General features: G+C 35.5%; 1 protein-coding gene across 1 annotated transcript; it reads left to right on the top strand.

The window, feature by feature from the left end:
* Positions 1-3,001: 3,001 nt before the first annotated feature.
* LOC129276088 (mucin-3A-like) lies at positions 3,002-26,750 on the top strand. The gene is made up of 21 exons (XM_064109306.1): positions 3,002-3,446; positions 4,997-5,167; positions 5,630-5,821; positions 7,878-8,027; positions 8,749-8,937; positions 9,283-9,462; positions 10,173-10,325; positions 10,645-11,835; positions 13,324-13,491; positions 14,169-14,299; positions 15,323-15,563; positions 16,545-17,765; positions 17,977-18,084; positions 19,475-19,576; positions 19,726-19,853; positions 20,850-21,111; positions 21,484-21,645; positions 22,219-22,254; positions 23,208-23,404; positions 24,118-24,396; positions 24,727-26,750. Exons 1-21 carry the CDS (start codon positions 3,383-3,385, stop codon positions 24,769-24,771), a joined length of 5,370 nt encoding a protein of 1,789 aa, XP_063965376.1. The 5' UTR covers positions 3,002-3,382; the 3' UTR covers positions 24,772-26,750.

Genomic DNA, 26,750 nt, shown 5'->3' with positions numbered 1-26,750 from the left:
AAGCAATGAAAATGAATGAAACTGTAGTATTCCGATTGTTCACAGCATTTCAATAACATTACTTTATGACACAAAGTGCCGCTCTTGTGCTCCAAAGATGATAAAATTGTGAGTATTTTTTTAATGATAGCCGTCTTGGGGGCTTGTCATCATAATTTTCTGTGTCCCCTTTCAATATTGTGCAATCCTAAATCGTGCCAATTGCTTTACGAACAGGAAATTGTACTAATTCTAGCAAACGCAATTGCTGGCATGTTTAATATAGAAAAACCTTATTTCGTTATCGGATTAACGAACCTTCGGAACATCAAACCTTATTTCGTTTTCGGATTATCGAACCTTCGGAATAACAAACCTTCGGAATAACGCCACAAATGCTCGGATTAACGAACATCGAGTTATAGGCAATTTGCGTGTTTCGGAATTACGAACCTTCGGAATAAAGAACCTTCGGAATTACGAAGTGTAACCACTAAAATAGTACGTTATAGGTTATTTGAAATCATCTTATCTCGTTGGCTGACAGCCGATCAGTCAATGAAACTCACTGACAAAACTCTTTATGAAGCACTCCTAAAGTCCGAGGAGTCGACATTTTTAAAGCATTTTTATGTGTTAAGTCTTTTACAAATTTCTTTTAAGTTTTTATATTTTTATTCTTATTGCACAATGTTATTGTAAGCAATGATCACATATATTAAAAATGAAGACTCAAATATACACAAATGAAACACTGATTTGCTATTTATTTCTTTGAAACCAATGATTCTGGATTTCTGCTTCTTTTTATTAATTTAGTAGAAAGTGAAAGATCAAATAACGAACAAAACCAAATAGACCATAAATCACATAATTTAGAATGTTTATTGATTGATGAGGTAAAGATTATTAGTTTAGATCATGAAGCATTATCGAACGTCGTTTGAAGTCACGGACTACTGTTTGCCCTATCCAAAGTTTTCATAACTTTGCAGTGAGTCCATCTATTTTAGACAGCGGCTTGCTTTTAAGAGACGGTGACTCAAAAGAATCGCATCTTGAGTATTGATTGCTCAAAGTTAAACATTGTGTCTGATACCCAATTCCATGTATCATGAATGTATGAATCTATTTTAAGCTCTGCAGCACTCATCAAATATTTAGTTTAAATAATTTCGGCAAAAGTAACATTGGTTATCATCGTTATCCTTAAAGAATACGTGAAGCAGTGAATTCAAACTAGTTAAATTAGTAGATGTAGCAAGAGGGAAAGTATCATTCAGTACTTGCAACAGCTGCAGTAGAAATAAAAGGGACAGAAGTGGGAATGGTAGTAGCAGTAGTTGAAGTAGTTGCAGCAGTAGCAGCAGCACCACTACCAGCAATAGTAGTATCAACAGTTAGTAGTTGAAGGAGTAGTCGTACAAGTAGTAGTACAGTATATGTAGTAGTCGTTGTTGTAGTAGTAGTCGTAGTAGTGGTAGTAGTAGTAGTAGTAGTAGTAGTAGTAGAAGGACGAAGAGGAGGAGAAGTAGTAGTAGTATTACTAGTAGTAATAGAAGTAGTAGTAATAGTAGTAGTAGTAGTAGTAGTAGTAGTAGTAGTAGAAGGACGAAGAGGAGGAGAAGTAGTAGTAGTATTACTAGTAGTAATAGAAGTAGTAGTAATAGTAGTAGTAGTAGTAGTAGTAGTAATAGTAGTAGTAGTAGTAGTAGTAGTAGTAGTAGTAGAAGGACGAAGAGGAGGAGAAGTAGTAGTAGTATTACTAGTAGTAATAGAAGTAGTAGTAATAGTAGTAGTAGTAGTAGTAGTAGTAATAGTAGTAGTAGTAGTAGTAGAAGTAGTAGTAGAAGGAGAAATAGAAGAAGAAGAAGAAGAAGAAGAAGAAGAAGAATAAGAAGTAGTAGTAGTAGTAGTAGTAGTAGAGAAGTAGTAGTAGAAGGAGAAATAGAAGAAGAAGAAGAAGAAGAAGAAGAAGAAGAAGAAGAAGAAGAAGAAGAAGAAGAAGAAGAAGTAGTAGTAGTAGTAGTAGAAGTAGTAGTAGAAGGAGAAATAGAAGAAGAAGAAGAAGAAGAAGAAGAAGAAGAAGAAGAAGAAGAAGAAGAAGAAGAAGTATTATTATTATTATTATTATTATCAGTAGTAGTAGTAGTAGTAGTAAAAGTAATATCTGAACAGTCTATAATGGGACACTGTGTTATTTTGTCTGACAATATTAGTTGGAATATTCAAAGGCGACATTGAGCATGTATTATAAGGTATAACTCAACAATATCGCGCACGAAAGCATTTTCATACAAACTTCATGGTAACTGAGTGGAAATGCATTTGTGAGAAGAAAAAAACGTTTTTATTAGGTTTCTGAATTGAGCATGATATAATTATTATCCGAGTAGTCGTATATTGATAAAGCGCTATATAAAAACTTATTATCATTATTATTATTATTATTTGTAGTAGTAGCAGCAGCAGCAGCAGCAGCAGCAGCAGTAGTAGTAATAGTAGTAGTAGTAGTAGTAGTAGTAGTAGTAGTAGTAGTAGTAGTAGTAGTAGTAGTAATAGTAGTAGTAGTAGTAGTAAAAGTAATCTCTGAACAGTCTATAATGGGACACTGTGTTATTTTGTCTGACAATATTAGTTGGAATATTCAAAGGCGACGCCATTGATAAACGAAAACTGCAATACAGACTTTTAGGATCTATAGTAAACTATTGATTGATCAATCACCATAATTTATCATCATTTACCAACATATACGACGTTGGTCCAGAGAGAATGGGAGGGGGTATTAAACAGGTCACTATAAACCACTATTATCGGCCACGTTTGGAGAGGAAATAAATACCATCTGAACTTTAATTTTTCGCTCGAATGGGATTCAGAGCAACGCCTATTTACTGTCATCAGAAAAAAGCTTTCATTATGTAGACTTTGCTTGTTTGCCAATCATTTTAAATCAAATTTACCCAAAGTATACCATAGCGCTTGTGTTTGGAAATGAAATGCAGAATTGGGGATACGCATTGCTATCCGACCACAAGAGTTTGGTCGTTTTTGCACTGAAAGCTAGATTGACGTAGGTTTTAGACAGTCTCCTAATTTGATATTCCTTGGGGGAAGAATCATGATGAAGAATTTAATTTAAAACTGGCCATCAAAAAATAACGTTTCATGCAATTTACGGATGCCGATATTTAATTCTAACATTGCCACCGTAACAAAGAACGCGTGATCCCTAAAAATATATCCGGTATTATTATACAAATATATTTTAAAAACAGTTTTATCTTATACGAACAGCGAAACTGACTTTCGGCGATTTAATAAGAAAGTGCAACTAATGAAAGAAGTTTGGAAACAATACCAGGAGATCTAATATTATTTTTGCCGTATCTCATCAACCATGAGGAACTTGCTGTGTTTTTTGTTAATTGTAACAACTGGTCTTTTGGACATTTGCAGATCACGTAAGTAGAAAAAAATATATAATGATAACTGATTATTTTTTGTACTTGTATGTTTTTGTGACATATTGGCATATTTAAGGTTGACCAACACATGATTGATACGAGACTGACCGACCGATTGAATGGTTGATTGACAGACTGAATCAAATACATGTATGTTGATACTATTTACATCTAACAGATATAGATATATCTAATAGGATAATAATTATGATAATGACAATCATAATAATAGCAAATAATAATGTTAATATGCGACATTTAGGTAGAGCTTATTACTGTTGCAAATACCTTGATCGGGCGCTCGGGCATTGAAATAGTTATAAATCAAGCAATCTTAAAATATTTACCGCAATTAAGACACGATCAAGTTACTATACAAGTATAATGACTCCATTGGTTTTGGTATTTGTTAATAGAGATAGGACTTTTATTGCATGTATGCATTATCACTGTTGAGTATGAACAAATATTCATAAATACGTATATATTTCAAAGAGTCCAAACCCAACTAAGTTATGAATACATGTGACCATATTTACTCCCACAATACAAATATTTCAGAGAACACATATAGGCATGATATTTTGCAATAAACGATAAGCCGTGGCCGAGTGGTCTAAGGCGCCTGGTTATACATGAAAAGGTCCGGGGTTCGATCCCCGTCCGCGGCAGTTATGCCCGTGAACAAGGCATTTAATCTACAATGCTCTTTTATGTTGCTTTCAAATTAATGGAAATGCTATATGCATTATTGGTAACTAGGTGTGAACTTGTTTAAAAATAAATAAATAAATAAATAAATAAACGATAAGGAACAATTTGATAAGTTTAATAACATATAATAAATAATAATAAATACATATAAGTTAGAGCCTAGGCCTCACCAACTCTACATCAAATTGTATAATACTGTGCTTAATTTTAATCATAATTATCATGCTACTTTTATGAATATATATATATATGCATATATATATATTATCTTTATTTGCCATTGACTATAAAACAAAATAACAAAACGTTAACAATACATCAGGATAGATAATAATAGATAATAAAGACGGAAATAATAGGTAAACATTTAACTCGAAAGAATAGAATTAAAGCCCAGGTCCCTGGGAAGGAAATATGTGAAACTATATAAATGCCAATGGCAGGGCAAACAAAACTTAATGTATACAGATATAAGAAATAATTCATGACAATATATAGAGAGAAAGAAGGAAAGGGAGGGAAAGAAAATAGAAAGAGACAGGGGAGACAGAAAGAAAAAAAAAGAAAAAAAAAGATAACATGAGATAGAAACAAATAATAGAGGGTAAGAAAGGAAAACAAGGCATCTCGTATTGTGTTAATAATACATTATGTTAATACATTATGTTAATATTGCACCATGGAACTACTAAGCTCCTAAGCTCCATGATTGCACACTAAAATTTCTTCTAATTTCATTTTTATACTTTAGTACACGATGAACTGCACTTTAATAAATCGGTTCCATTATATTGTAGAAATGATAAACATTAATATCCATTTTCTTTCCACAGAATGCACGAAGCCGAGTAATTTGGATCCATTCTTGTCTGTGCTTGATGGTCCATATAACGAGGGTCAGTTTATATCAATCTCTTGCCTCATGGGAGCCCTGTCGGGAGCTGATTTCACTCTATGTGTTGGAGGATCATTAACTAACCCGTTAGAAGATATCACTTGTGATCGTAAGTTTGATAATAATATTAATGATAATATCAATAATGATAGTCATAATAATGATAACAATAATAATAATCATAGGCCCCATTTATAATAATCTTAATTATAATAAGAAGGATTATGTAAACAATCTTAACTTTCTTATCTTACTTGTATCTATACACTGTTAGAAAATTTCTACTTAAGAAAACCGCAACAATTCCTGCAGCAGAGTCTCGAGAACACCTGTAATCTTACTGCACTGTGTAATCCTACACTGATCCCATTTTTTTTTTTTTTTTTTTTTTTTTTTGGGGGGGGGGGGTTATCGTTTTTATTTGCTCAATGTATTTTAATGGATTTGAATAAATCAATAAGTGAAGAAAAAATAGCAATAGTCGGACTTGAATAACAGCTTTTAAATGATAAAAATAGCTAGCAATGATTGAACACTGACATAAATATTGATAATTGATTATTTTGATCAGTTGACTGCGAGTCACCTATAACGGGACAGGAATCACTTGGTGTCGTCGGGGGAGATACGGCACCCTATGCACATCACACTGTTGTAACTTTTCAATGTGCCAATGACTACTCGGAGCCTCTGGCAGGACCAGATTCATCAACATGTAATAATGGAACTTGGGAGCCAGATCTTAGCCAGACAAAATGCCAAGGTATGTATGTATGCATGTATGTATATATATGTATGTATGGGTGTACGGGTGGGTGTATGTATGTATGTATGTGTGTGTGTGTGTGTGTGTGTGTGTGTGTATGTATGTATGTATGTATTATGTATGTGTGTATGTATGTATGTGTGTATGTATGTATGCATGTATGTATGTATGTATGTATGTATGCATGTATATGTGCATCCTTACAAATTTCAGTACTTCTTGCAATAATGAGATTTTCATTTTAAAATATACGTAGGATCTGTGGCCACCAAATTCAAACTAAAACCTGACACAATTGCATGCAGTTGAATTTCCTTTAATTTGTACATTTTCGGATTTACCTTTTATATTAACTTTTTGCTCAATTTACATCGTTTTATGTAAATTTGATTGTGTATCTGTAATTTTTTTATTAGTCCTGTACTTCGTCCTAATAAAACGAGTAACCTGTATTTGTTTTTATTGTTTGTAGCTTCCCTTTAATTTGTTTTGAATAAAGGTGATATAAAAAAAAATATATTAATGTGACATATCCATTTTTAAAATTAGTGGTAGTGATAATCATTCTGCATTGTTCGTAGTGTACATTTAGATCTATATCTCAAAAATGGATACGCATGTATAGATTTTGAAGGATATATACACTAAAGATGGAGGGAAATATAAAATTTCGATTTAACGCATTACAAATCCCTGTTTACAATTTCCAAATCTTTATCCTTTCTTTTACATAATGTGTCTGATAAATATTTTTTGTCACAATACAGCGCCTACCACTGTGCAGACAAAACAATCGTTGATATATAAATAGTTCCTTCTACGACTAGACCTTGAATATTGATCTTAAATGCCACTGTTGTCATAGGGAAAACATGGAACACTACACTACAAAATCTACTCGTTTACACCTGGTAGTTCACATAATTGTATTGCATTATGATATTATTAGTTAATGTACGTGAGCATTAAGTCATTAACTAGCAAAAAGCTATTGACCAAAAATCCATTTTATAAAACCCTTGGTTGGAAAATATTGTCGGCCTATATGGATAATATGTCAATGATAACAGACAAAGATTTGATTCCATATAGATTAACCATGATTAGAATACACTAAGCCTAGAAAAATATTTCGATGTCGTCCTTTGGTTCTTTTGTTTTCTTTTCTAATTACTGCTTTTCAATAAGCATTTCCATGGGTCTTGCGCGTAATCGTCCAATGGTTTATGCATGTTTTCCTTCATGTATCGGTTACTATTTGCTTATTTTGCCAATGAATTAATTTCATTTTGTAAAAGAAACGGTTAGAAGTTAAATGAATCGTGATTATGCTCTTGCCTATTCACTATAGCATCCGTGTTAAACGTTTCCAGGCTTCACATTAAGTATGCCATTCATATTCCTTTCCATGATTTTGTTACAAGTTTCTTGAAATAATTAAGATATTGTGTTTTGTTGCATAACTAGCTCAGTAATAGTAAGTGGTGCGATGAGGAAAGGTTGGGAAAGAACAATTAAGAGGTGGAAATGTTGGTAGAAATATCAATAAAATATTCCTTCACATAAATATCATTTGCTGTGGTTTATACCCCACCATAAAGGAATAAACTGATCAAATCACGTTTATTATTTTGTCTATAATCGTATTTCATATACTTTATTGATGGTAGGCCTATACCACTGAAAAATATGAATTATCCCAATATATAAAACGTTACTGCTGTGAACTAAACTATCTTATCCCAACAATAAGAAAAAAATACTGTCCACGCATTCTTAGGCCCGCATCATCAACCCAGGTTTGATAAAAAATTGTGGTCTAAATTTGTATTTCATAAACATTTAACATTACCGGCTAACTTTATAAGCTAATTTTACACTCAAACCATTCGTACCTGTCTGGAAATGATGATTATTTTTGGTTGTTTATTGTCAAAGCATTAGGAAACAAAAAGCAAACATGAGAAACGCACATTGCAAATACAATTTTGCCAAATCCCAGCTCACGTAATGGTCGTTATATATTTCACTTTATATGTTTGTATTTTAAAAGCTCCATGTTTAGCACCTACTGGGACTTTTCAAGAAGGTAACGTATTACTACATGGTTCCATAACCAACCTTACCTGCACGCTCAACGAAGACTATGCATTGCTTGAATGCAACGACGGAGTTTTGTCTGATACTACTTTCAGATGTCCAGGTATTTTTAAAATTAATTTATTCATATATTATCATTATTAATATAATATTTCTGTAAGGTAAAGGGGCGAACCAAATCATAACTTGTACTACTTGATAAAGGGCAAAGATCACTTCAAAACGGGCATAAAGTTACACCCCTTCAAGATCCTCACGTTCTTCCACTTCCAGTTCTCTCCTTGTCCCCAAATTTTCCAAGACCTGGTGGAAGGGGGGGGGGGGTCATTTATCCACTCATCCTTCAAGTTATGCAACAGTCTTCCTGAACAGAGTTAACTTCTGAAAATTTAAAAACCAACTTAAAACACTTTATTTTATCTTTTCTTAATTTCCTTCATAATTCTTGAATAGCACCTTAAGCGCCCTACCATGTCTACAGAGTTGGTTTAGTGGGATTTAAGTCCAATATATGATTATTATCATTATAAAAACGGGCAAACCTATCATGATGTATGCAATTTTGATAATTTTAACAATACGGGGACTCATCCAAGTATATAAAGGTTTCATGAATTTCCAAGATATTTTACCAATACAATTTTAACATAACACACATTTCGTTAGTAAAGAAAATGTTGTAATCTAACCAGAAACTCCCACTTCCCTGGTCCAATTAAACCCTTTAAAGATATAAGCGGATGACGGTACTCTTTGACATGATTGCTATTTTTCTTTTACATTTTTTTCATATGTTGATCATAATTTTTGTTCATTATTTTCAGCTTGTTCGAGACCAGACGATATCGACACTAATATCGTCCTGAATTCAGGCGAAGATACATTCTATAATGGTGAATTTGTTAGTATCACCTGCGCAGAAGGTTCAACGTTAAGTGGGAGTGCACCATTCACATTCTGTTCCGCATCCGACGGTTCGTTCCAGACCACTTTATCGGCTATTACATGCAACTGTAAGTGACTGGGTTTTTTTCTTTTAAAACATGTAGATAATTAATCATAGCCTCAACCACCAAGTTGCTAGGCTTCTCACTACCAATGACTTTCATTCTATCTATATGTAATTGAACGACATGAGGAATTGCAAGATGTTTTTAAAGCTGTTTTTCCTCCTAAATTTGTTGTGTGGATCTCAAACATAACTGGCATTGAGAGCATTGTCTAATGCTTCACACGGTCCGCTTAACGTGGGGGGGGGGGGGGGCGGTGACCATGCAAAATATATTTATTCCCATTTTGTGTCGAACTGACTCAACATTTCTAAATCATCAACTCTTCATTTCGCTTTTCTCTTTCAGTGGATTGTTATGACCCTGCCTTAAACCAAACAACATTGCTATCTACTGGTGATCCATACCCTCATCATTCAACGGCTTCGCTATCATGTGCCGATGGATACGGAAACATACAGGGCGCCAATCAACTGACATGTAACAATGGAACATGGGATCCAAGCCCAAGCTCAACGTCATGTGATGGTATATACTCTGCATTAATAAATTCATGAATTTTAGTTTATTCTCCTTCTCTTTCTTGCAAATTACAGTGCAAAGAGTTGTAGTGATACATAAATAAATTGTGTGCGTTAGTATGTAAGAGGGTGTTTTAATATACATGTTTTATGCGCATTAGTGTAAGGGAAAATGGCATGCCTCTCGTGTTTATCTTTGTTTTAGATATATCAGAGCAAAATCATTTATCAGAGTAGCGAAAATTATATATGAGCTGTTTACGGGTATAAAACAAATATCATATTTGAGTACATACACCGTTAGAAAATTTATCCTTAAAATAAAATAAGTTCCTGCAGCAGAGTCTCGAGAACACCTGTAATCTTACCAGATTGTGTAATCTTACATTATATCATGTAAAATTACAGGAAATTGGTATTTGGTGTATGGAACCTTACACATTTTCTTTAATAAAACATAATTTTCCCCTTTTTAAACAGACCTGTTCCGTTAAATTGTAGAAAAATTCATGTTTTATGAATTTACAGAATGATTCTGTTATTGCTTTCTGCAAATTCTTGTTTTTTCCTGTAAAATCAGGTTTTCACACTGTCATGTGAAATTCCAATATACAATCAGCCATTGCTTTCTTTTGCCTTAAATGTTTTTTTCAATATTAACTCACAATGAAATAATACTCAACTGTCTCGTTATCTATGTTTATATTTCCAATGAAGTCTTCTGTCTGTCGCCATCAAATGCGGACCCAGAAGGATCATATGCTCCGGGTGATAGCGTGGAATTTACTTGCAAATACGATAACTCGATGTCACTCCTACTCACATGCAATGGGGAAGCAGGACAATGGAACCAGAATCTAGAATGCCCTGGTGAGAAGTTTAGACTCACAATCCTTTCATAGGGGAAGTAGCTTCAGTAGAGAACCATGATAAAAATTCCTGGCAATTAAGTCAATCTATATTGGTATAGTCTGGACATTGCAGATGTGTTTTGATGGAGATGTGCTATTGAAATTCATTGATTAATATCATCTGGATTGCTTGTCATAATCTTCAGATGTAAACAATGCGTATGTGTGTTTATTGTTGATGTGCTCCTTAGAATACTAGTTTTAGAAGAAAGGCAGAATCAATAAATGTTTTCTTTTTCCATTTCCATTCCATCTTTTTTTTCTTTTTTTTTACATAGATCCAACAACAACAATAGAAATCGGAACAACAGAGACGACAATAGATTATTTACCGACGGAAAGCGACATGTCTATAACTAGTACAGCGGATATATACAACACTGAGCTGACCACCGAGATGCAGGAAATTACGGAAGGATATACTTACGAAACTGAAACAGCTACAGTAGGGGAACCTGAAATTACTGGTTATTTTAGAACAGACACAACTTTAACATCATCGACGGATTTTCCAACATCAACCATTTACAAGGGAACAGACGCGACTACAGAAGTTTTAACGGACGTTACCACGACTGGAGGGTCTGTTGTTGACGTAACAGAAATTCCGTTTGCTACCACTTTAGAAACTTCATTTTCTACCGAACAAATCACTGAATTATATATCTCAACGAGAACTATAGGAACGACAGACATGTCTTCAGAAGTCTTAACGGACTTTACGGTTAGTGAAGGATTAACAGAGGACGCAACGGGTGTTCCAACTGTAACGACTAAAGTTATCACTGACCAAACAACTCGACAAGATGTCTCATCTAGAACGATTGCCATGGCAGATTTATCAACAGAAGGCATAACTGACTTTTCTGCTACTCTAGAGTTTACGGAGGAAGGAACGGACATTTCAACAGCAACCGAACCATCTACTGAGTTCAATGTCTCTACTGGAATTTTAGGTGTAACAGACATATCTACAGGCGTCACATCGGACTTAAGGCCTACCACTATCACTACAGAGCTTACAGAGGAAATAACGAATACCTTGATACCAACGACTGAAACTGTAAATGTACAAACCACCGGACAAGAATTCTCTACAAGAACGACGCCCATGACAGACATGACCACGGAAGTCTTGACAGACGTTACTAATACTGAAGGTTTAACGCCAACAACTGAATTGTCTAAAGAGCAAACCACAGAACTGGAAGTCCTTACGGGAACAGCAGGTTTGACAGACTTATCTACGGAAGTCATGACGGACGTTACTGTTTCCGAAGAATTAACGCCAACAACTGAATTGTCTAAAGAGCAAACCACAGAACTGGAAGTTCTTACGGGAACAACAGGTTTGACAGACTTATCTACGGAAGTCATAACGGACGCTACTTTTACTGAAGGATTCAGCGAAACGACTGGAGTTTTCACAGGTCGAACCACTGAACTGGATATCTCTATCGGAACGACAGGTATGGCATATTCCTCACAATATTCCTCTTACATTACTGAAATCGTAGATTTTACCGGCGAGACAGACCAAACTAAACCACATCAGAGTACGGACTTGACGGAGGACGCAACGACTGATTCCTTGATTCAAACTAAAGGCGTAACTCCCGAAAGCATACTTACTGATATCATCACTGAAATACAGACCGAAATACCAACTGAATTTCAAAAAGATGGTCCAACGACGAATATAGAGATCATCAGAACTACCAACCTCTTTACAGATCCGATTACAGACTTTGATACGGAATTAATGACAGATATGAAAGATCTACTGACCACTCATCTAACAATTACTCCTGAAAAGGGAACTAAGCAGACGGTTGAAGTGACAGGCCAACTTACAGAATCTTACACTGATATGACGGTAGAAATGATAACTGAATTGTCCAGTTATGGTACTGCGACTATTAAACCCACTCTTCAAAACACAGACGATAATACTGGAACGGTTGGAGAGGTGACCGTAACAGAAAAGATCACCAGACTGCTTATAACTACAGACCTTACGGGTGAATCTTCTACCGATATTCCTAAGACAGCTCAAACTACAGACTCGGCGACAGAACCTATTTCAGATATGACGACAGGAACATTGACTCGATTAATTACACAGACTGTTACTGATTTCTCTTCACAAACTGATCATGTAACGGGACTTGCTACACAAGAAATTACACAAGCTTTCCCAGTTAGCGAGTTAACAACACATGAATTGACACAAACATTTCAACCAACGGATCTATTTACACAAAAAGTGATACAAACTATTCAAGTAACGGATTCTCCAACAAATGAATTAATACATACTGTTCAAAATACGAATATACCTACAGAGGATATCAAACAAACTATTCAAGTTTCGGATTCACCTACACATGTAGTTACACAATCTGTTCAAGTGACGGATTCACCTACACATGTAGATACACAAACTGCTCAAGTGACGGATTCACCTACATATGTAGTTGCACAAACTATTCAAGTGACGGATTTACCTACACATGTAGTTACACAAACTGCTCAAGTGACGGATTTACCTACAGATGTAGTTACACAAACTATTCCAGTTACGGATTTACCTACACATGTAGTTACACAAACTGCTCAAGTGACGGATTCACCTACATATGTAGTTACACAAACTATTCCAGTTACGGATTTACCCACACATTTAGTTACACAAACTGCTCAAGTGACGGATTCACCTACACATGAAGTTACACAAACTATTCAAGTTACGGATTCACCTTCAGATGTAGTTACACAAACTGTTCAAGTAACGGATATTCTAACAAATGAATTAACAAAAACTGTTCAAGTGACACATTCATCTTCACAGGAAAGTACATACTTTACGACCGAACAGAAGACTTCACTCCTAACTGACACAATAACTGCAACCGATGATACTAGAACTAACACTACACTTATTTTCACGGATTCAGGAACAGGGCAAACCCAAACTAGTTCTGTTATGATCGCAGATCAAACGACTGAAATACCTACACATCCTACAACTCCACAAGAGACAGGGTCCACATCGGCTATAAAGACAAGGGAGCCAACTGAAAGAAGAACAACAGCGAGAACAACGACTAGCCCGATCGAGGAAGGTGGGTGGATAGATTTAATTTCTGTACGAGTGTTTCAACAGTCAATCAAGGCTTTAATTAGGTTTCCTTAATGAACTTAAAAAATTGATAAATCTAATTAAATCTCACTTTCCCGTATTTCTGCTTTCGCCAATTTCCGCCGCCTTTTGAAACCAATAGAATACGCCACTGAATCATTATTATGATTTATTAGCACAATATACAATTATATTGGATTATCGTCTCTGTTAATGTTATAAGAAGATCGTAAAATCCAAGCAGCTATTTGCTCAATAATTAGTTTTATTTTTCTTATTCGTGGGAAAACACTGCGCGATATATTTTTTTTAGCATGGAGTGGTTTATGTAGAGGATACCCTTCTACACCTTCTTATCCATTATCTAAAATCTTGAATATAATTAGATAATGGATTATGCATAGCGATATAATTCAACGTCGACCACATGACATCATGGGATTTGATAATGGGAAGGATACGGATTGATGGGGAAGAACTGAGCGACAAACATTGCAAATCAAGATTATGGGCGGTTAATATTGATATGGTTGTGACAATTTAATGTTAAAATGTTAATTTTGAAGTATAAAAGGTGTTACGTTTCCATTTTGGCTTTATATGAAGATTAGATCAATATCGTTTGTTCTGTCCTCATGTGCGCTCGATTTGTTTCTGAAGGTTCCACTATAATACTTGAAGGCACTTGGGTCATTGAGGAAATCAATGGTACGGAGGCAAATTTCACGGAAGATCTACATGATCCAAACAACGAGGCATACCGAAATTTGGCGGAAGCTTTAGAAATGGCGGTAAGTACTTTATCTAAACCAGAATAAGTAAGGAAATAATCATATTACTGAATGAAATGAAAATAGTTGGTGAATTTCTCATAATTTTTTTTACAGTCAAGAAAGATTGGTTTCTTTCGTTATTGATACACCCTGTATCGTATGTTGTACTGCACAAACAATACACACATTGATGTAAATATAAAATTTCTTGTAAAATGATCTTCCCAAGATGATCTTTTGCAATGTTTCATCCTTCCCCAGAAACATTCTTCTAACCGCCACCTAATGTGATGGAAACGGCAAAGGGTGTGGGTTAATGAACTGTCGAAACTTTGAAGAGATCAGTAACGGTTCAAGTTGGCTGCTGAGCTGTCATATATATGGTTCAATTAACATCTCTTTCAAATCCTATATCGTCTCTTTTCTAGAAAATAAACCCGTCGAGATTGACAGTTTGTCCCAAAGATTAATTATGGATACGTAATGACACTTGAGATGTACATTAGAATAGCTAATAATTCGTTTTTTTTCCAGAAAAAGTCTTACTAGGACGCTATGCCTTCCCTAGGTAGAGTTCCTCGTAAATGCCGTTGGATGAACCTGTCTTTTATCGACAACCAGAGAACGTTTTATAGTGCATTTGAATAAAAATGTGATATCGCTCTGACATTGCTACAGAAGGTTTCTTTATGTACTTATGTAGAAAGGCTATTTGCTTAGCTTTTAATGAAAACTTTTTATCACTCTCTTGTGATCGACTACCTTTCTATATTGCTAACGTTTCCGACTTGTCTGCCATTGCTTCTATGACCCTATCATTGGCATCAATTTAAGGAGAGGCCAAAAGGGTAACTTGGCTAAGGAACGCTGCAAACTTTAGCCCAAAATATGGAGGTAATTTTTTACCCCCAAATTTGGAGGTAATTATTTCACCTCGAATTCCTTATTTGAATAACAAGTATGATATTTGTAATAGTTTACACCAATGCATTTCGACTTTCATTCGAAAGACAAAGGCCTTTTTATATACATACTTTATAGATCAGAGATCTGCTTGTCGAACAGCTTGGTCTAACTTCCCTTATTGAGGTACGTATAGATGGGTTTTCTGCTGGAAGCATCGTAGTGGACTTTACACTGATCTTCAACACAAACTTCACCGGAAATGCGTCAGTGCTACAAGATCTTATTATCGAAGCAGTAAATGCAGATGACGGTTTTGTTAACGGTACTCTAAGTCCAACCGTTTTGAGACTTATCGCCGAACTTATAAGAGTGATTGGTGAGTATTTTTTTTTGCAGTCACAAGCAATATATAAAGTAAAATGATTCATCCGGCATCGTACCATTACTGGCACAAATGTTGAATGTTATGTGATTGGTTTGACACCTCAAGATTTAGTGCACTGTTAAAAATAAAATTGTAAAAACAGTGATTATTACTGGCAGCTGGGACTTACAAACAGTATGAACTGTTTAATAGGCTGTAAAAATAACATGAAAAAGTAACGTGAAAATCGCCGTAAATTTACAAATCCGAACACTATTTATACGATAGATGCACTGCAATCAACGTAAAAATTGTATTTTTACAAAGATTGTTATATTTTACTTTGTTTTTCATTTAACTTTTAATTCTACGTTACATATCACTCTGTAAACACGTTTGGTTTATTAAATCATTTTGTTATTATGTCGTCTGCTTTTTGAAAGGTAAACATCCTGTAAATTAACGATTTTTCTTTCAATAGTGTGGTTCTAAGTTTATCTTTGCGGACCAGAATATGATTTTTCGTGACGATTTCTATTATTTTTGATGTAGCTATCTAGGGCCAGCAAAAATTTAAAACCAATCAAAAAATAATCAATAGTTGCGGTAAACTATGATTTCACAAGAAAGTCTGTAAAACTAACATTATTTATCACCCTATCTTGAAAATCCACTGTGTGAAATCCTGAACTTTAAGCTGAACAACGATCGGATTATAGATCGCCTACACAAATAAGCACATTTGGGACATTTTATTATTGCTATTATTTGAAAAAGAAACCCCGGGCATTCAACTCAAATCGCATGCATGTTTTCTTAATTTCTGAGCAATTACACATTCTATTCCAGATTAAATTTTCACATATCCCCCCCCCCCCCTCTTTCGAATGTAAACATGCGATTAGGTGGTAATTTTATTGAATTCTCAATGAACTCATTTTGAAATCGTTACCCCAAACTGGCATTTATCCTTTGTGTAATTTCTCTCTACAGATATAACATCATCGACGGAAGCTACCATTGTGACGACAGAAGGGTCCATTTTCTTAACATCAACCGATGTGGCTTCAGCTGCTACCACTGACCTGACCGATACGGTGACCGAGCTAACGACATTAGTTCTCACTACAGATGTCACTACAGACAATTCAACAGACACAGAATTAATTATGACCAACGAACTCACAGGATCAGTTGCTTCGACACGTTCAATGCCCTTTACAGATACTTCTACCGATCTAACTACTGATATCCCCTCCAGTCCACAGACAATTTCAACTGCCGAAACAGAGCTAACCACAATCATCCACAGCTCAGGAACAGATAAGACGCTATCCACGGATTTGACTTCCGATCCGAATACGGATACTCAAGAGACAACGTCAACTATTGGCACTGTACAAGATTCAACAATCATCAGCACGGGAACATTACACGTAGTGACCACCACGAGCAATAGCCAATCCACAATGACAGGTGAAACGTCCTCTACTAACATAAGAACTGATCCTATTTCGGATGCGACATCCACTTCAGAGACAATACCATCTCTTAGCACAGGTCAAACTGGTAATACCATCATTGCGGCTACAAAACAGGGTACCACCGTTTTAACTACATATATGACATTGTCTACTGATTTAACAACTGATCTTACAACTGATTCAACCTCCACTTCGCAGACAACGCTACCTTATACATCAGAGCCAGTTACAACCCATATCATCACAGGGATAAAAATGGTAACGTCAAGTTCGACCCTCGAAAGTTCCACAATGACAGGGACGCCCTCTATGGATTCAATGACTGGCCTTATGACGGAACCACACTCCACTCCACAAACAATGTCAACTCACGCCACGGAATCGGTTACAACCACTATCAACACTGAAACAGAAACGGTTACGGCAAGTACGACCGACGAAAGGTCCACGTTGACAGATGGGCATGCCTCTACGGATTCGACAGTCGATCTTACGACGGTTGCAGTCTCAACCCCATCGACAATGCCAACTCCTATCACAAGTGCAAAAATCTACACTACCGAGGGAGCTGACAAAACAACCGACGGAATCGACCGAACCACATCCGAAGGTTTGACGACTTTACGACCAACGTCGAGTGTTCAAACGACAGGCCAACAAACTACCAAAGCTTCTACGCAGTCAACAGAGAGGAGAGCAACTACAAAACCAGCTACAACATCCAGGGCAGGTAACTAAATAAAACCGAAATTATTTCTGGAAGAGAATAACATACTCAATTGAAAATAGTTTATCATGATTCTCAAGTATGTTGTATTTTTCTGTTCCTTGCCTCAATGCCAGAATTTATTACTGTACGTACCGTTGTCTTAATGTCAATTAGAAAACGATTAAACAATTTAAACCAAACTGAAAATGTTTGTTTACACCATTTTGTGTAGAGCCGTGTGGAAACAATACATGTGGAGCCCAAGAGTTCTGCTCATCCATCGGATCAGTTTGCGAATGCCTTCCTGGAATATTAAGACAAGATAATGGGCAGTGCAGTGGTAAGTATACCTTAAGTGAAGGTGTTTTTAGTCCTACGCTTTAACTACACGAACCATCAGAATGTGTCTATAGAACTTTGACCGTCTATTTACCACTTGTTTGTTTTCTTGTTTTTCTAGATATAGGGTTGATTTAACCAAAATATAAACTTATAATGTAATGATATAATATAAACTGGGTTTCAAAAGAAACTTATCAAACTTCACAAGCGCATTTCATCGATTCCACTCAGTCAAAATAAACAAATTTGACACAGGCTAGCTTCAATAGTCTTTACTAAGCACATGCCAATAATTAAGAGATTGATTTAATGACAAAGAGGTTGTTGCCCCTCAAATCAGTTGTTTCCGAAACCCAAATTGGCAAAGTCACAAAATTGCAAGAGAAAGACCGATGGAATTGAAATGGGATTAAACAAACTTACCAGTTCATTGAAGTTCACAGTATGACCATCGGCATGTTTAATTGATTGCCTCAATAACTACGAAGAAGTTACAGGAAGTTAAAATTAACATTTTAAACACACCTATTGAGGTCAAATAAGCATAAAGCATGAATTGACTCGACCACAGTCAAACAAAGAATGGAAATTTAGTTCAGACTGAAACTGAGACTTTTGATTCCAGCACCAATTGCTTTGAGGGGCTACGGCTTCTTTGTTAATAAAACAATCTCTTATTGTTTTACCTGTGCTTAGTGAAGATTACTGATGATAGTCTGTGTCAGAATTTTGTTCATTTTGAATTAGTGGAATTCCTTATTCATTTATTTATTAAAACACATTTCAACAGGATAAATCATTAATCAGCTCGCTGTTTCACATAATAAATCAGAGAAAACTAGCTTAAAAGTTGAGGCCAACTCCGAAACATTGTATTTTTTGTGTAGTGCTCTTGTGAGGTTTGATAAGTTTCTTTTGGAACCAAGATTAGTTCTGAGTTGAGATCAACCATCAGCCGTCACAAAACGATCTCATTGATAAGACATAATTTTGTTGGCGTTGGTCAGTTTTTAAAATGATTTCAACTTAAGTCCTGTTTAGGTAATGCATCTAATTTAGTAAAACAAAAAGTTGTCTAACGCCACTTTTCTCGGTGCCGTTATTGATTTCGTGGATTGCTTTAAAACATATACGATTGTGGATTATTTTTTACCAAATGATTACCCTAACCTACATCATTTAATACACACTGTTCTACATTTTTATTCTAAGCACAAAGTGGAAGTGAAGTAATATTGCACGACTCAAGTTTATTCTAACTGGTATCCTAAACACGTATCAAAGGGTTAAGCAGCGACATAGAGATTGTAAGGAATCGTTTGCTGACATTGTTATCATATCCATTCATGATATAAGAATTGTTTTATGTTGAATTCTTATTTCTCTAGATGAATGCAACAACACATGTGACTTTGACACAGAACTCTGTGAAGGAAGCGAATGCGCATGCAGGCCCGGGAGAAGAAGGGACCCAGCTGGAAATTGCGAAAGTAAGTATTTCCACCTGGGATAATTTCTTCGGAAGATTTTCACCAAATGTATGATGCCAAATCTAATTTCTCATCCTTTCTACTTACGAAACCTCTTAGCTAAAATACAATAGATCCAGATTTTCATTTTTTTTCTTTATTTTACCCAGATTTCTTAGAGTATTCGGTGTCGTGGACCATCTTTGAAGTCAACGGCACTAAAGCTAACCTTACAGACGATCTCACCGATCCCAGCAGTGAGGCATACCAGACGCTTGCCGAAGTCGTTTCTAACGCGGTAATTAGCTCAATCGCATAGCATGAGCGGTTCTATCATGCTAGTCCTGCTAGAGATGTGCTATCATCAAATGTCAATTCAAGAACGTTAGAAAGTTGTTAAAAAACTTGCATTGCATTTCTTTAAATCTATATAATGGTTAAACGAGATGAAACATTTTCGCCAGGGATTGGCTTTCAAAGTCAAACGCACAGGTTCGATTTTCGGCGGACAACGTGGTCATTTTGTTCTCTCATAGTGATATGGAGGAGACAAAACAAGAATGTCATAATGATTAACACAATTAATTGCTGATTGTGTATAAATGTAATGTTTCAAAACAAGGGAAAAACACTTAGATTTAGGAACACGAAATTTAGATTCGGACGAATTAGGCATATTAGATGGTCTGGCATTGAATCTTATTACCATCTCAAAAAATGATGGCAATTTTGTAATTATGGTATGAAATATTGGGAAGCGAACTAAGGTATGATGATAAGCAGGATCTCATGGAAGAGCCGTGGTGTAGTGGTTCTGACTCTCGCCTTGTAGACAGAGGGTCGTGTGTTCGAATCCCACCGCGGTCTAGCGTCCTTTTACAAGGCGTTAATCCACACTTTGCCACTCTCGACCCAGGTGCTAAATGGGTACCCGGTAGGATGCGAAATATATTGTATGTTTGAATTTGCCAGCGCCATAATGAGGCTGCGATGAATGCAAGGAATGCTCCTCAGGAAGTGGAAATTGTGCACTTTCGTGCGGGATTGAAATGAATCCAATGACGGGGATAATTATAAGCTGTAACACGCTTTGAGCCATTCTGGGAAAAGCGCTATATAAAAATTGGCTATTATTATTATTAGTATCATTATGGTGATTATTACCATTAATTGTGATTTTGATAGAACTGAAAATGTAAAATGAGTTATAGAATCTTGATTTGGAGTTGAATTTGAAGGAGAAGATCGTGTTGTTCAATCATTCATATGACTATTTGAATGTTTGTTCAATCAGATACGTGAGCTTCTTTTAGAAAGGCTGAGCGAACAGATAGGTGAAGGAACTCTCATTGAAGTACAGATAAATGGCTTTCGGGAAGGCAGCATCATTGCTGATTTCACCATTGCATTTACTTCTGCTTTGCTGTCTAAGCAAGGGGATAATCTCCAAAGTGAAATGTATAACCAAATAAAAAATGAAGATCACTTTGCCAATGACACGTCCACATCTACGTCACTGCTGATGCTTCAGAGTGCGAGTGGTTTAGTGGTAACAGGTTCGTTCTTTTCCTTTTGCAACTTTTATAATTCTCCATGAAATAAAATATGTACAATAAACTTCCACAAAATATCGAATTAAGGCATCACACTTGTAAATATCTAAAATAGACACACGTGTAAAATTGAATATTCGAAAAGGAAATAAATATAACTTGTAGTTAGAGCAATCTATTGCATTAACTTCAAGGAAGAGCAGAGGGCGAAAAAACATACACCCCAAAATTGCTTACTATAAATACAATCATACTTGACTTAATTTATGTGTCAAAGCGTATGCTTGAACTATCTTTCCACCCTTTCATAAACTACACATAGATCTATGTATTGTATAATGTTTTGGTTCGTTTTAATCTCTGTCTGCAAAACAGAATTGAATGATGGGGAGTGTACTGATACGAGTTGTGACGAGAACGCCGTGTGTGTTATCGTGTCGAAAACCGAGAACCCGGATGGGTTTGTGTGCGAATGTACTGATGGATTCACCAATGTGCTCCAAGGTGATTCAACAAGTATCCTCGACTGCAGAGAGGGTGAGTAGCCATCGGCAAACATTTTGAATACCTCCCTCCTCCTGGAACGTCCAGATTATGATTCCCTTTTATCTCTCTCTCAAAATGAATGATATTTCAAACAATGAAAAAGAAGAGAGATAAAAAAATCGGCAATCAAGTGTTGAATGGTAAACAAATACAACTATCCAACAAGTCAGTTAGTATAACATCACATAAAGCGCAACTGAAGGAAGGGTTTTAAGTAAGAAGTTTGTTAAATTCATACTTTTTTTTTTTTTTTCTTTGCAAATATCGGCCTGTGTTACTTTCTTACCGATTAGGAATTCGACAGGCATGGCAACAGGTGGATTAGTTTTCGGCTCCCAAAATAAATTCCCCAAAATCATTTAAAAAAACTCTACAGAATACTAAAACATTACAACTCGCCATCTTTTATAGGATACGAAGGTTTCAGATAAGCGTATGAATTGGGTTCTATCAAACATAATCCCTTTATTATACCTCTCTCTGTCTTTTTGCAACAGTATTATGATGTCAATATGTGTGATCTACTTTTCATATACGTTCTATATTCCGTTGTTCCCAATACAGACACTGGGACTACTGAACAACCGTCATCCGGCTTAGGTAAATATTCAGTTCTCTATAATTACCTTATATGAGAATGCTACACGCACTGTCAGTCTAATAGACAAAATTTAAGGGTTCCATGACATGAAATTTCCAAAAAAATCAATTTTGGACTCACACCAAGTATTGGGTTGATCCTGAACTGGTGCTGTTTCAACATTTCTCTGGCGTTCCTGACCGATGTCAAACAAACTTGGGGGGGGGGGGGGGCTCGCAGTGTAGCTGCCATTCTATCAACAGAATGTTTACGATATACAAGTAGACCTACTTTTTTATATCGCAAATGCGGCATAGCCACCATATTGAATGTGGAAATTCAACCATGGTTTAAAGGTTTAAAATTTCGATCAAAATTATGCCCTAAATCACGAAGGTTATGAATTGAAATTTGCATTTATTAATATCACTTTCAAATCTATGATTCTGATGTTTTAATTTGTATTGCTTAATCCTACTTTAATTGTTTACTTTTGTTTTAGTTTATACTGTTTTTTTTTGCTGTTGGAAAATGGAAAATACAAAAAGAACAAAACAAAAATGGAATAATCGGTGTAAATCAATGCCTTATTACACACCAGTCCTAGAGTCCCCTCCCCCTATACTACTCGAAACGGCATGAAGAGTGGGATGAAATAAGTAACAAGGAAACAAATTTCTTCTATTGGACATGTAATATAATAATATAATAATGTAACAATATAATGACTGAAATAATGACATATATGGTGTGCATGATGTATATTATTGTGCAGTATAATCTATGTAAATAATGTAAGTGCAGTATACGGTAAATAATGTATGTATACTTTGTAATGCCAACAGACTGAATTTCCATTGAGGACGAAATCAATGAATCTGAATATCTGAATCTGAGTGGGCAGACCGTCAATTGTAATATTAACATGTAAATATAGACGCAACTTACTCTTCTGTATTTTGTATTTCTACAGCACCCTGGGAGGCAATCATCATTGCACTCAGCACATGTGCAGTAGCAGCATTACTTTCCTTCTTCTGTTGTCTTGCGTACATGCTAAGGGTCCAACGGAGACGATATTACAAGCAGCGGTTCCAGGACGACCTTCGTCCTGATCCTCAACGTAAACAGCGTAGATATTCAAACGATGATATCATTCTACGTAAAGGGGTAAGCGCGTTACTTCAACCAAAACGGGTGATCGCGCCGAAACGTATTACCCTCGAGTAACTGTTTTGGAAAAAAAAATACGAATTTGTTGGTTCTGACATTTTGGTAAACACCGGCTCCATAATCGACCGAAGTTTGGTGGAAAGAAAAAGAAATACAAATCTTGCCCGAATACTTGGTCCTTGCAGCCGGGTATACAACCAAATTTGATGATCACACCCCCCTTTATTAATATACGGACCTTTTCGTAATTAAAGAGAAAAGTGCGCAATACTTAACGCATTTGCAAGTTGGTTCAAAGTATCCATTATTTATTCTATTATTTTTTTTTTTGGGGGGGGGTGAAGCAAAAGTAGAATAACACAATGAAAGTAGTGAGCTGGATCATAATCACATATTCTGAGAATTTCTTCCTGGCCAACTGATTTACCAGTTGTTTAATTCCTGAATGCATTTTTTGCTGCTTATTATATTTCTAATCGTATCAATCCCTCTCCTGCATTCACTCTATCTTACTCTATTTACCATTCATGTGTGTAAAGAGTATATCACAAACTATTGATGTATCTTTCTATCTCTTATTTCTGAAAAAAAATATGAATTCTCTATTGAAATTGAATAAATATAAGTACCAAAACCCCTTGTAAAAATTCAACTTAAACATGACGGTTTCTGTAACTTTATCTAACGAATTTTCGCATTCTTGCATACAGAATTATTACGATGCTGGAATGTACGCTGAAGAACGAGGCGCTGATGGACCCATGTTCTTTGCTAAAGTGTTTGATGGGTCCGAATCCCTTGGATCCAGTGTTGACTCGGCACTCGACCCCGAAATTGAGAGATACGGACACTCCCTCATGAGGATGAGACAGCCGCCGGGGCGCGGGCCGAACGTTCTGCCTGAGACTGCGTTAGTGACCATCTCTAGTCATCGCAGGTCGAATGATAGAAGGGCCAATGAGGGTCCAGAATTCTCACCTGATTTATTGGTAATTTGATATACAAATTGCTGACACTAAACACAAATAATGAACATGATCAGCGACACTAAATCACACCATGCATAGATGGATTTTATCAATGAACGTAGAGGGTAGGAACAATTTGCAGTCTTGGCGTGTGTTGCTGCCCTCTACGTTCATTTGTTTTTATTTAATTTTGTGTGGAGATGGATGCTTACAAGGAACAATTAATTTTTTTCTTTACATTTTTCATGTTATTACATGTATTGTATAACGCGTTTTATTAGAGAAAATACTGTGTAATTATTATGTAATCCTGCCCTGTTTATTTCTTTTCATTATTTCTCTCATTTGCAGGTCAAGGAACCTGGTATAATCTTCAACGACTTGGCTATGCATTAAACCTGGGACTCCCGTAATCGTGGAATGCAAGCCAGTTTAAAGATCCCATCATGAGCTGGAGGTGAAACCAATCGAATCGACATAACTAATTTCATTATAAAACTTTTTTCATCATCACCTATTTATTTTTTTACTTTTTACGATGGTTTTTATTACAAATAATTAAGACGAAGCGTAAACAGTAATTGTAGGTTTAGCAAATTAAACATTACGTTGCAAAAAAAAAAAAAAGATTCCTGTGTTATCAATAGAGATGGTAGGGAGTTCTTGTAACTTCAATAGGAACCAGTAAATACGGTAAATGTATTGAAACAGTAAAGTGCCCGTCGGAGAACACACACAAAGACAAAACAATGGTAAACCGGAACATCAGTTTCATCCTGAATGTCGGAGCTGACGAAAAACTTTTAATATGTCATTAATCCAGAAAGTCTAAGAAAGCTGTAATTTGATTCACCAATTGTTGACAAAGACTTCTCACTTATAATTTTTCATTAGGACATTTTGACAATACATTTTCTATTTCTTGAGTCCGTTGCTGTTGCGAAAACTCTCTATTGCTTTAATCACACTGGAGAGATACACTCCAAACCGACTGACGGTGTATCATTGAACATAACGTAAACAATAGAATGGAGTGGATTTCGATGATGTGACTGCAAAGACAGTTTTTTAAATTGATATTTGTTGACAATCCTTTTTGATCTCTCTATCAAGCATTTAATGACTCCTTTCCTGGTCAGTCAAACACACCGTTATAAAAGTTAAGGTATATCTCGTTTTGATAAAATAAATCATGGAAGAGGGGTAAACAACCTCATACATGACCATTGTTTGTTCAGCTATCTATACGTATTTGAACATGTTTAACCAAGAGTATCCACCTTTATATTGGTTATTCTCATGAAGTGCATTATGAATGACCTTTCGATTCACGTTGATGGAGCAATTCAATAAACATATCGCTCATTTCTATTCAGAACAGTAGTCTTGATACTGTTATAAAATTAACGGATGCATTTTTTTTTTTTTGGGGGGGGAATTGCCCTTAAATTAATTAAATCTAAAGTGGTTTTATATTTTTCCCGGACGGTTTGAGGCCATTCTGTTTAAATAAACCTTCATTTCACGACAGTACTATAAGTCGATGACAAAAATCTGTCAACTTATCTCACAATGGTATTAACTTTTAACGTTAATAGTTTGCATTACCTTACATTGGTAACAATTGTATTTATTCGAATAGGACTAGAACCGTATCTGAACTGTGGCATGTTAAGATAGTGCCATTATAATTGTATAAATCGATGTGACGTTGCTAACGGATAAACTATATTTTTTGTTTTAATGAAAGCGACATTCTATCCTTTATCTAAACAATACCCTTTAATGTGCTTTCACTTTCTTCAATGATACGTTATGTGTAAATAGAGAGATTATGCTGCATGCAAGATTTACAATGTGCCTATTATGTATTCTTATAGAATCTAGAAAGTTAAATACCAAGCCCCAGAAAGTTAATATAATTGCAAAACTAAGTTCTTTACTATGTATTTTATTTCATATCGTCGTCATCAACACATTGTATAATATCAATTTTGTAGATTATTTTTTTCCATGCTAAAAATACCAGTTTTTACTCTGAGGATTGAAAGTAATATATTCCTATTCCACTTCTACATTTGCATAATAAATGAATGATATAACAGAGTTTAAATTTGGTCTGGTTTATTGTTGTTTAGTTAAAAAATATTAAGTTTTTCTATAAGATATTAAATGAATTGATTCTTTTTAAGTTTGTACGTGCTCATGATACAATTCATGTTAAGAGCAGGATACTCATGACAATGTTTTATATGTTACCAAACTGATTTTGGAATGAAATATATGATATGCAAGTATTCAATCGTAATAGTTACTAACTCCTGACCCAAATTAACTGAATTTCATATAATAAAAAACGACCTTGGTTTTTAATG

The sequence above is a fragment of the Lytechinus pictus genome, chromosome 14 (assembly GCF_037042905.1).
Source record: "Lytechinus pictus isolate F3 Inbred chromosome 14, Lp3.0, whole genome shotgun sequence".
In the NCBI taxonomy this organism is placed as follows: Eukaryota; Metazoa; Echinodermata; class Echinoidea; order Temnopleuroida; family Toxopneustidae; genus Lytechinus; species Lytechinus pictus.
The sequence above is the reverse complement of the archived record's forward strand: the minus strand, read 5'-3'. Positions and strand labels throughout refer to the sequence as shown.